General features: G+C 39.2%; 1 protein-coding gene across 1 annotated transcript in view; it reads right to left on the bottom strand.

Annotated features, from left to right (window-relative positions):
* Positions 1 to 3,332, bottom strand: part of LOC134018191 (presenilin-associated rhomboid-like protein, mitochondrial) — a 100,174-nt gene extending 96,842 nt beyond the window's left edge. The window contains exon 1 of the mRNA XM_062458074.1: positions 3,276 to 3,332. Within this exon, the coding sequence (XP_062314058.1) occupies positions 3,276 to 3,325 (50 nt within the window). The 5' untranslated portion in view covers positions 3,326 to 3,332. The remainder of the gene's footprint in view (positions 1 to 3,275) is intronic.
* Between the last annotated feature and the right edge of the window lie 9,753 nt (positions 3,333 to 13,085).

Raw genomic sequence — 13,085 nt, 5'->3', positions numbered from 1 at the left:
ATGGTTTTGTCAATCTCCGCGCGCTCACATTAGGTGTGGAAGTCACTAACTAGGATCACATCAAACCCAGAATGTGCATGCATTAGCAGCGCAGCTGTCCAGGGCCTATCTTTCCTCCCAGTCCGTCCCTGTCCGTGAAAACATGTCTTATATGAAAGCGGTCCGTGGCGCAAAAAAGGTTGGGGACCGCTGCTTTAGAGGACGCATCACAGATCATGGCGCTCCCTCAAATTGTGCAAACACTGTTAGAATTAGCTGAGCAGGTAGAATCTAATAATATATCTGAGTCTGATGCCCGTGACCGAGTAGAACAAGTCATAGAGAGCTTGGCTGCATACTCTGCTGTCACAGATTTGGATGCATACTCTGCTGTCACAGATTTACACATGCTCTGCCACTGTTTTAGTCATTGTTTGACATCAAGTTGCTCAGTCTGTGATGCGTCCTCTAAAGACCCGGCAATTCAATCAATTTCCCGGCACATTTGCAATGTAATGCAATGCAGATGTGCACACCGCCCCCTACCGAACAAGATGGGTAGCTCGGTCAGCAGGGAGCTGAAGAAGAGCGGCTACTGACGTCACTCTGCTGTGCCGCTCAGAATGCTTTTTCGTTCATTTTGCATTTCTGCAAATGCATTTAAATTTTCAAATTTTACATTTCAAATTGAATTTTGGTATGTTCATTTTGCATTTCTGCAAATGCATTTTAATTTTCAAATTTTACATTTCAAATTGAATTTTGGTATCTATTTGCTGGGGCATGTTTTGAAAATTAAATCTCAAATGTCTATTTCTTTTTCATTTTAATTAAGTGAAAGATTGAGCACTCTTGAAGAAGAAAATTAAAATGCAAATAGGATGATTGATTACTAATTTCATTTATGAGTCAAATAATGCATACACATTCTTAAAATGAAAAAGCATTTCTGCAAATGCATTTTAATTAGAATTTTGGTCACGATTTGCTTCCATACTCATTAGACTAGTTGGCAGGCATGCAGCCAAAAGGATTTTTGACCGCAACAAGCGCTACGTTTCTGAAACAATGGAAATCGTTTGATCCACTGCTGTTTCGCACCTCCAGGTTGTTCGAACCATCTCAATTCAAGGTACAAAATTAATGTTAATCTTTGCTGCAATAAATCCCTGTTATCAACCACGAACCATCCGACTGTCGATCCAGTGCTTAAAGCGCGTCAACCTAAGGCTGGACTAGGAAATTGACTTTACACCCTATTCGGAGACCTTAAGGAAAAGTGTGAAATACCCCAAAAACCCAGTCAATCACCCCTTTAAAACAGGCAGCAAATTCGTTCAGCTCCAGTTCCTTTCCCTGCTCTCCCTCCGTCTCTCTGTCATTCACGCGTCTCTCTCGCATACAAACACACAGCGCCTCCCCTGTGCACACCGCGTCGTTCTCCATGAAAACGAGATCATCCCTGGAAGCGTGGAAGCTTGGCCTATTTGGTGCAGAGAAGACGGCTGGCAAAATTCACAAGTTCACGAAAGGTTGGTATCTCGTTAACACCTTTACACAATCACACATTAAAAAGTGCTATACAAAATATTTTATATTCTGAATACAATGTTGTCAGTGTGTTAATGTTGGAGTCCCGACCCTTAGCAAACAAGCGATTGCGCCTTCTTTAGAAAGTTAACTAATCGCAAGTTTGCAGTAAAATGCAGTTGGGTTGTCGAGGTCAAAACACAGCAGCTGTGAATCAAATAAACGTATAAATAATGTTATGTCTTTTTTTTTTTACTCTTACGCTGAATGTTTGCTGCTTCAATCCAGATGAGTATTAAAAGGTATTTTCTGCGACTGAAAAAAGCACGTTTTGAGGACCATGTCTCGCTCTCTTAGGGTGTTAGGTGTGTAGATTTTTGGTACCGCGTGTGGATTTTGTAGAGGTAAAGACATTTGAATGGGGTGTGAATTTTGGGTTGGGCGTGTGGATTTTGTGAAGGTGTGAATAATTTTTTATTAATATTTAACATAATAAAGTTCTGTGTAACAAATTATTAACGAAGGAATTATTTTGAACCCCCACCACCACAAAATGCTTTCTAATCTGTGGGAAACACTGTACCGTGAAACTGGTATTTTTTCTTAAGGTTATCATACCGTCAAAATCTGATACTGGCCCATGCCTAGTAAGATTGTATCTCAATTTTTACCTTTTATATGTTATATTTGCACTAGGCAATACCAAACATTGGCATGGTAAAAAAAAAACATCTTCAGATTTTAATGTATGACACATCATTTGAAAACTTACAATCTGCACTTTCACAATCTGTATAAAAACTGAGAAATTAGTTGGCCAACAACCGCCCCTTTTCACCAGAGCATGTCACATATTGTAAGGGAGTGCTTCCTTGCATCCACTCTACCAAAGACAAACTTATTTCCATGTCTATGGTTATCAATAAATGGTCAAATCAATACAAGTGTCTTGACTGAAATGTATTTAGTCCTATACAGGTAGATTGGTTGATGTAGTTTTCTGTTTATATGTGCAAGAATGAAGCTCTGTCTGACAAGTCTTTCTCTTCCCTGGTTTATCTATTTAAAGATTTCACCCAGAACATGTTCCTGCCGATATAAACATATTCTGTCTTTGTCGCACCCTTTACCCTTTGTAGTACTCTTTACCCATGGTAGTGTATAATGATAAATGGCTTTATTTCTATACATTATTAAGTAAAATACTACTTTCACACACTCTAATCGAGCAAATTGCAAATTGGTACGAGCTGAGATATTATTATGCCTGGTATACAGCCGTAACTTGACTCTATGCACAGAAATACTGTTAGAAGTACAGTTCCTTCATGCAATTCACGTTCTATGCACTATTTGTAGGGCTTTGTCGGATATTTACAACTGATAAATGAATCAAACGTAGGCTAAATGTAGTTTCATGAGGTTGAGAGCTAACCGATCAGTACGGTCCCCTTAGGCTACAGGCACCTTATGTAAGCATTAGCCAGGCCAGTAGTCAGTTTTTTAATACCAGGACAGGTCACCACGTATTTATTTGTTGCCAACGGTTTATAATTAGCTACAGTACTGTAGCTAGTTACTAGAATAAATTTACTTGAGAGGGCTGTGCAAAGCGATTCAGTCGTCAGTAGTCCGTGTTTCTTATGACTATTTGACAATTTGTTACCTAGTTAATTCAGTAGACATGAATTGCTTATATAAACCCGGTCAAAAAAAATACTCGTCAATGATACATATTTGTATTATACATTAAATGTTATACATACCTGTTTCCTGGATTTATGTAATTAGTAGTCATTCTTAAAATGCATCCCATCAACGCCATTTTTCAACAGGGTCCAATAGAGCTCCGGGAGTTGACGTCACGCAATCCCAGCATGCACCGGTCATCGCCATTTTTGCAGGAAAGTTGGGAGCCAAGTGGAGCGCCAGAGTGTACATACATATACACCTACATACATATTATACATAGTTTAATTTGCTGCCTATTTAAATAAACGTTGATTCAACATGGTGGATAGCTGCTGTGCGCTGGGATGCCTGAACCATCGGGGAAAAGATAAAGGGAGAGTGTTCTGCCCATAATATGTTTTTGTTCTGTCCATAATATGTTTTATGTATTGGGTTACTTTTGAAACTTTTGTATGTTCACGTGATTTAATGTGTTTGATATGAGTGTACAGGAAGCAAAGCATGTTTGGAACTGTTTGTAAACAAACCAGGCATCGTTCACATAGCAACTATCAACTGTCACATAGCAAAATATAAATTTTATGTATTTTCAATCTGTTGTGTGAATCTTAAAGAAAGCAATGACTGTAAGTTTTACACGATCATAATATGTACATTACCTAAATACAATGTGTTATATTGTAACTTTGATGATGATTTTGGATGTTGTAAATAGTCAAACGCAATCGCTGCATATCAGTTATGTATGTATTTTATAATTAAGCATTTTTCTACTTTCTATTTTTATTTCGTAGTTTCACTCCGTTTCAATGTTGTCAGCTTGACTAATAGTCAATAAAGGAGCAAGAAGGCTCATTTTCCTGGCTCTTGAAAAAGGAGTTTGGCTCGCTGTTGAATCTACGTTGACGCTAGGAAGCACAACACGTAGAGAGAACAGTACAGAGAGCATTTTATAGGATTCCTAAGATCCAGAGAGAAGAACCCCATAATTCCTGACAACCACCCATGGCTTCAACTGAGGATCATTCAGTCTCTTGAAATGACTTATCTGTAATAAATTTGTAATGGCATATTTGTGATGAAAAGTGCACTGATATAATGTACGTTAGCCAACGTTAGTAGCTAACCGTTGACGAACGTTACAGACTAGCTAACGCTAGCTAGCTATACAAGTTATAAAACTGACTGCATTAACGTTACACATAGCAATTTGTAGCCGGTAGACTTCAAAGCTGAATATTCATCACTAATCCAGTTGATTGCGTCCATTTATATCGCTCCGGGCTTTTGTAGGCTTTCAAAGACTCTCCAGAGTAGGACGAATGAAAGTTGATAGAGTTGTAAATATCTGAATACAGAACCCTTACAAAAAAGAAGTATACTTCAAGTTTATTTTGTAAGTATACTTAGTATAAAAAAGTATATTATTATCATGTAACTTAAAGTATACTAGCAGTGTACTTATTTATATACTATGTACTAAGTAAACTGAATTGGCCCACTTTTTAGGTCATTTAGTACACTTTAAAGTACACTTATAGTGTATTTGAGGTTTACTTTGGAATACTGTAAAGGAATATGTGTAGTGCACTTTCAGTTCATGAACTATACTTCCTTTAGTGCCTCAGAAGTATACTTCGCAATACTTTCAAGTGCACTTTGAATTATTGAAAGTACTTAAAGAATAAACTTAATAAACGTCTATTTACTATGATCTCTTGGCGGGTCCTCACAAAGTGACACGGCAGATTCTTAGCTGAAAGAAGCTAATAACTGCCTAAACATTAATAGTGTAATAATCCAGCTCTTCTTATGAAACGTAACAGTCATTTAACTCATGGCTACAATGGCAAACCAGCACAACAATGACCAATTTCCACTCAACAAAACACTTCATTCTAAGCAGACACATTTAAAAAACTAAATTCATGAAGTCACATTTGTATTTCGAACAAACGGCAAACTTATCAGCAATTTTTAACTCTATTTACCGCCTTGCATCATGGGAATTGACCAGCCAATGAGCCACGCTATCTTCATATTTTCACGTAATTTCATTCTTCAGTCAGTTTGACAGTATAACCTTCAAATGCAACCCTTCTGTCTGCTTTTTTCTCAAGTAGCTTTTTCGTTTTTTCCATTAATACTCCAATTGATAATTATTAGTATAAGAGTATAGGGTTTCAGAATGTTTTGGCAGTAATTAAGGTTGTGGCTTCAGTAACAAAAAAGATTCAATGTGCAATGCATAATAGACTTTCCTAGACATGAATAATTAGAATGAGATGGATCTAAAAAATGTAACCTGTATTGTACTTTTAAATTATTTTGACTGTTTTTGCTGTGTAAAAATAGAAAACGTACATCCTACTCCAGAAGAAATGTGTACCATTTTCTGTTTCTAAGCATATCAAAAGTTAACTATTTTCTAAGTATACTTCTTACAAAAGTGAACTATTTTCAAAGCATACTTAAAAGTATATAAAAAGTGAATGATTTTCTAAGTATACTCCTTAAAAGTATATCAAAAGTGAACTATTTTCAAAGCATACTTAAAAGTATATCAAAAGTAGTGGTGGGCCGTTATCGGCGTTAACGCGCGTTAATGCGCTCCGAAAGTTATCGCCGTTAATCTATTCTCAAAGTTGGGTTGGGAGCTGGGTCTATACTACGCAAGCTATGATGACTTTCACCTTGATATTTTAGCGCGGATGTAGCCAAATTGCACTGTAGGGGGCGAGAACGAGTCTTCGAACCTGTGTGTATGCCTTGTGTATGAAATTATCACATCAAACGTGACGTGCTAACATGGATGCTGCTATGAAGCCGCCTGGTTTGCTTCAGGGAAAATGTATTTTCAAGAAGCTTCCCAATGGAAACCTCGACAAGACTAAGGTTGTTTGCACCTTGTGCTATGCGGAATTAGTTTACTGTAGGAGTTCTTCCAGTCTCAAATACCACCTAAACGCAAAGCATCCCTTACCTAATGCGGAAGATGCCGGGCCAAGCACTGATGTAGCGCAGGGGAAGAGTCGTCGTCAAACTACGATGTTTGAGTGCAACCGAGACAAGCCCGTCAGCACAGCTCTATCAGCCAAGCTAACTAATCTAATAAACAGTTAATAAACACAAGTACATCTTATTGAACATAATTTATTCACCAATCACCAATTATCATAGTAGAACAGCTTTCTCAAGCAGTTTGTGATGCATTTTGGAAACAGGAGATGAGCTCCTGGTCTAATGCGCCACCTGGCTTGAGAAACCCGTTCTCAAAGACTTACTTTTAGTCATTATTTGGCTAGCACACATATTCTGAATGCCTACGGCGGAATTCAAATGAGCCATTTTAATCTAGATTAATCTAGATTAACGCCAAGATTACAGTGAGATTAATCTAGATTAAAAAAATTAATCTATGCCCACCACTAATCAAAAGTGTGCATAGCATACACTTAGCATAGCATACAGCAGAAAGACCATGCACCCCAGTTTTTAAACACAATTTACCCTTTTTGACACATTGCTCAGGTTCATTCACACTTCTTTGCAAAACTCTAAACACACCTCTCACTTTAAGACACAATTGTCACCATTATGTCATTTAGAAAACACTGTCGTTGGAATAGTCAACTCAAACCAGCACAATTCAAACACCCTTAACCCTTGTGTTATCTTCGGGTCATTCTGACCCATCAGTCATTGTGACCCACCGTCGTATTGCGACAACTTTACCGCATACAAAAACAAAGTGAAGCATTTTCTTTTAACCGTCGGGTTGTCTCAGACCCCCCACATTGCAAAGGTTAAAAGAAAATTATTTTTATTTGTTTTTGTATTGGGTAAAATTGGGTAAACACAACGATGGTTCGTTATGAACCTTTGGGTCATGTGACCCGAAGGCAGCACAAGGGTTAACAACCAATTATCCTTGTGTAAGCACTAACGAGCAAAAGTACTCAACAAGCAATCAGGGGTTTGGACTGAATAAAAAGGGCAACAGGTAAGCACACCTGTACTTTGAAATCATGGAAGCAAATGTCAGAAGACGCGGCAGAAATGTCAGAATGAGAGGAGGTGGACAAGGGAGAGGGAGAGGCAGAGGAAGAACATCCATCTCAAATGAGATTCGTGCCACTGTATTGGACCATGTTCTAGTACACGGAATGACAATGAGAGAAGCAGGGCCGAGAGTTCAGCCAAACCTGAGTCGTTTCACTGTTGCGTCGATTGTCCGGACTTTCAGGGATGAAAACAGGTACCATACTATGAAGTTGTACTTTTATGTACTACCGATATCTACCATGAACCTATATGCATTACAGTAAAAGAAGTAGAAAATACAAGAAATTGACATGAAGTTGAGTATTTACAGTATATTGTCAATGTGTGACAATGTCAAACACTGTTGTTTGTTTGCAGAATTGAAAGACAACCAGTTGGTGGTGGTAGACCAAGTATGTTTAGTGATGCCCAAGTCAATGCCATCGTGAACATGGTTTTGGAAAACAACCTCATACGCCTCAGAGAAATCCAGGCAAGAATAATTGAAGACAATGACACATTCCAAAATATAGTGTCAGCATTTCAACAATTGATCGTATCCTTCAGCGCAACCATATGCGCATGAAACAAGTGTACAGAGTTCCATTTGAAAGGAACTCCGAGAGAGTAAAAGAGCTGCGTTTTCAATATGCCCAGGTATGTGTTTACATATTCCATAAATTGTGTGTAAATATCAACTATTGGACTGTGTAGACTACATTTTGTAATAGTTTCCATGGCTTACTGTAACAATACCGGATTAGCTGAATTGTAATGTCATCAAATCTCTTACAGACAATACTCCAGCTTGATGCCAGTGACACCTTGCATGAGTTGATATTTGTGGATGTAACGAGGCAGGATGAGGCAGGATTCAACCTCACAAAGCGCAGACGAAGAGGGCGAAACATTATTGGCCAACGTGCTCTGGTGGATGGGCCTGGCCAGCGTGGAGGTAATGTTACACTCTGTGCAGCCATCAGCAACCATGGAGTCCTTCACCGCCATGCTACTCTTGGCCCATATAACACACAACGTCTTCTGGCTTTTCTGGATGGCCTACGGGACGCTCTTTTTCAACATGCCCAGAGAGAAGTGCAGCCTTGTTATGTTGTTTAGGACAACGTACGTTTCCACCACGTTCTTGTCCGAAACTGGTTCATGAATGATCCAAGATTCACAAATGTGTTCCTCCCACCATACTCACCTTTCCTCAATCCGATAGAGGAGTTCTTCTCAGCATGGCGTTGGAAGGTCTATGACAGAAATCCCTATGTTCAAATCGACCTTCTCCAAGCCATGGAAGAAGCTTGCGGGGACATTGCTGTGGAGTCTTGTCAGGGATGGGTCGCTGTGGAGTCTTGTCAGGGATGGGTCAGACATTCAAGGGCATTCTTTCCTCGCTGTTTAGCTAGAGAAAACATTGCCTGTGACGTGGATGAGAATCTCTGGCCTGACCCTGCTCTGAGACAGGATGCTGACCCACAATGAACAGTAACCTACTGTAGCCTACTCAAGCCCTAACTTACCCAAGTGAAAATGCTTTGTTTATTTCCTTGTTTTCCTAGCCTTTGTTCTGCAAATTCCAATTTACAGTAAAGTAATACATTTGTGTTGACTAACAGTAGCCTACTACTATTTACTGTATTGTATACTGTGACCACTACAGTACTAAAACAAGAGCTCAAAATGCACTTGCTAATAAACATCCTGTAAGAAGAACATTTGCAATGTTTGTGATTTTTATGAATCATGTCAAACTCATGAGGTGGAACATACCGTAACTAAAATTCAGGGACGCGTTATAGTCAATGGTTCATGAAAACCTTTTTATAAGTGTTTTCAATTCCTCCCAGCAGTGTGTAAAGGGTATTCAGAAGGTTGGTTTATTTGAGGGCTGGTAGTTTTTATTTGAGGGCTTTGTGTGTATTTTGAATGCAAAGTTAGGTTTATACGACAGATAATATAGTTTTGACTACAGTGTTTGATTTTGGGTCAAGGGTTTGGCCAAAACTGTAAGTATGAAGATGTGAGTTTAGAGAACACAGTACACATTCAAGAAATGTGTCTTAGCAATTGAGAAAAACTGTAACTTGGGGGATAGCTAGGCTAACTATAGCTTTACTGCAAGGCAGCTGCAGAAACGCGACAAGCAAAGAGGCCAGGGTGATAACTATTTACTCATTTTACTTTGATGTGAAACACAATTATGTAACGTACAATATTAGCTGATATTATTAAGGAAGTAGGCCCACATCTACTTTCGGAAACGGTAGTCTACTATTTCACTGAAGCATTAGCATCATGACATTAGCCTCTGTTGCCCGGGAAACACATACTACAGTGGTCTATGATGCATCTGTTTTCAATCGTTAAAATAAACATTCCTCACAAATACATTTTCGTTGTAGGATTCATTATGACATTACATTACAAGTAAACGATTTGTTGGTGAAATTATCATTACCTGTGGTTTCAAACCAGTGTTGCTCACTGCAACGCTGTAGCCTACACGAGACACACTACAAAAACATCTACACAGCTGTTTAGGAAGTCAAACGGCGACAGAACATGTTCGGCATTCCCCTTACTTAAATCAAAAGTCTTTCAATGGGTGAAACTATCTGACTACTAACCTGAACTTGATTGCCACAGCCTAAACTGTCTCAATCTGTTCATGAAAATAATTAATTTCAGCCTAAACCGTACAATGGAACATTAAAACAAATTCAACCAACGCAATCGCTACCAAGACGAACACAGCAGTAGTCTAGTACTGTACTGTAGTAGTAGCCTACAATTTACCGGTGCAGCTTCTCCACACAGGGCTATATCGCATTTTGCCTTGTTACTGACAATTATCGCTACCAGTGAGATTTTTATGAATGAGCGATTTTCCACTAAATGTCAAGCTTATTTACGTTTTTGGGGGCATATTTTCAGTTAGCAGATGGTACTGTTTGAATCGCAATTCCATCTTCTACTGCCGGTAACGTTGTAGAATAATCTTCAAAGGGGGTTCTTTATTAATGAATGAATGCAATATGAGTAGGCCAAATGCCTGAAAATATCACGAGAAGGGAATAACTTAAAAGGACGTTTAAGTCAGAGATTAGGACAATTTTTACACCGGTCTGCCAAATGTATTCGTTTTTATTCAACTATGAGGCTGCCTCTTGCAGGGTAAATGAGAAGACATCTATTTCATTCTACACTTCACTCGTATTTTGAGTTGTAAATGAGCAGCAAAAAAAAGATGCTTTTAAATGTATGTAATCTTTAAATAATAAGTATGTATTTTTATATAAAATATACAGAAATATCAGTTGTAAAAATGTCATTACAAAACGGACCCCTGTGCAACCGACCCAAGCAAGCACACCCTACAATTTCCCCAGAAATTGTACCCTTTCTAGTTGTTGGAATGCTGCTTCAGCATTCCAACAAGTATTGTTCTTTGAATCTTTATTCAACTTATTAGGATTCCTCCGTAAGGAGGAAACCTATTGTTATTGTTAGTATTATTAGGGGCCAAGCAGCGAAGCTGCGAGGCACCTATTGTTATTGTTAGTATTATTAGGGGCCAAGCAGCGAAACTGCGAGGCACCTATTGTTATTGTTAGTATTATTATTAGGGGCCAATCAGCGAAACTGCGAGGCACCTATTGTTATTGTTAGTATTATTAGGGGCCAAGCAGCGAAGCTGCGAGGCACCTATTGTTATTGTTAGTATTATTAGGGGCCAAGCAGCGAAGCTGCGAGGCACCTATTGTAATTGGTAGTATTATTAGGGGCCAAGCTGCGAGGCACCTATTGTTATTGTTAGTATTATTATTAGGGGCCAAGCAGCGAAGCTGCGAGGCCCCTATTGTTATTGTTAGTATTATTATTAGGGTTCCTCCGGTAGGAGAACCCTATTGTTATTAGGGTTCCTCCGGTAGGAGAACCCTATTGTTATTGGTGGTATTATTATTTTTTACCCATGGGAGTCAATGGCAGCCCCTAGACCAGTACCGTAAAAAGTTGTGAAATTTGGCATGTTGAAACTGCAGACCATTAGTAACTACCATACCAAACATGGGCCATGTGAGACAATAGGTGGCGCTACAGGCCACGCCCCAATATGTCAATTTTCAAATTGATGCCATTTGCAGGCCATAAGTCCCAAAATTCTGAAATTCATTACATATGCCTTATTTCTCATGAGGAATAAAAAAGCCTCAAGAAGCTATAACGGCCGCCATATTGGATTTGTCTGTACAATAAAGATTAAGGAAACGCGTTTTTTCCCTACTCCTCCTACATTTTTGGTCGAATTTTCTTCAAAATTGCCATAGATGATATCCAGACTGAGCCTCACAAAAGTTATCGTAGGGATTTCTGATTTTCAAAACCGTTTGTCCGGTAGAGCCAATCAAAATCTGCAACAAAGCAACCAAACAGGACGTTTGGTCAAATCTCAGCAAATCTTTGAGATATCAACACCAAACTTGGTATGTCACGTGGAAGACACTACAACATGTTACCATGTGCAAAGGCAACTTCATACCTCTAAAAATGATTGATATAAAGCAAATTGAATTTATTGCTAATGCTAAAATAATGCTTTACACATCCGCCGGCCAAAAACTGATACTCTGATTCAATCACTAGTTCATATGAAGACTCTTGAGAATGTTGAGTACACAAATCTGAGAAAAAGTTGACTGTAACATGAAAACTCGATTTTTAGTGAATATTTGAAACATGCATGCTTGGCTAATTTCTAGGGCTGTTTCCCCAAATCCTCTCTCCCTTTGCTCCTGTGCGCGCGTGCTCCACATTCTCTCACACACAAGGGGCCAGAGCCCCTTGACACACGCATGCTTTCTTGAAAATGTGTGCTGACCAAGCCCCCACCCTCGTTTTTTAGCCCCTGTTTCATTTCGCTTCCAATCGCAGCTCGCTGTTACGAATACAAATTATTTTTCGGCGGCCATTGTTGTTTCCCGTGTCCCGTGAAAGTCGTCTCCCGTGAAAGCCGTGTTGGAGGCAGCCACTTTCGGTAAGTCCTGGTTTTACACATTTTAAGCTAGAATTAATGATTGGGTTTGTGAAAGTACACTACTCTTGAATTATGGTGAAGGTTTAGCACTTTTAGACCTTATAGATCGTGATTCTGAAGTGACGGAAAACCAAACTCGAAAAGTAGCTACTGTAGCTCTAGCTTTTTTCCTCTGTGTTTTTAATTAGTGAGTCATTTTGCATCTCGGCGAATTGTTCATCAAAAAGGTCGAGGAGAGCAGCCTTTAGGAGAAAAAGCAATTCCCCACAGACCTGTCGGCTCATAATGGTGATTTTTGGCGTGAAAGTCTTTGTAATAAGCCTATGCGGCAGGGAGACTTTTTCAAGGCGAGCCTGTTTCATTCGTCATATGCCCTGAGAAAGCGACCTACGTTAGCCAGGCTAGTTTTGCCAATTTCGGTAAGTCAGGCTATTTAAAGGTCTCTTACAGTCAGAATCACTGTTTACAAGCAAAGGTCGAGCTGGTCTTTTGTCAGATGTGTATATATTGACCAGTTTAGAGGTAAATACTCTTGCCAGAGCCTGGAATCGAACCTGTGTTTTGAGTGACTGCATGGGTCTCCATGACGTCAACACATTTGGATTCAAGTTCAAGTAATGACACTGCATTTCACAGTCAAAACTGAAGTCTGTATCAAGTGTAGATGGGAAAAGCTTCATTTTTCACAACTGACATGGACCCTTTCTTCACTTTGACAGGTCTGGAGGGTCATGCAGAGGCCTGCTCAACAGAGTTCAACAGAGGATGCAACAGACTCGAGGATGGTGAGATCCAC

This window comes from Osmerus eperlanus, chromosome 4, assembly GCF_963692335.1.
Source record: "Osmerus eperlanus chromosome 4, fOsmEpe2.1, whole genome shotgun sequence".
NCBI classification, from domain to species: Eukaryota; Metazoa; Chordata; class Actinopteri; order Osmeriformes; family Osmeridae; genus Osmerus; species Osmerus eperlanus.
The sequence above is the reverse complement of the archived record's forward strand: the minus strand, read 5'-3'. Positions and strand labels throughout refer to the sequence as shown.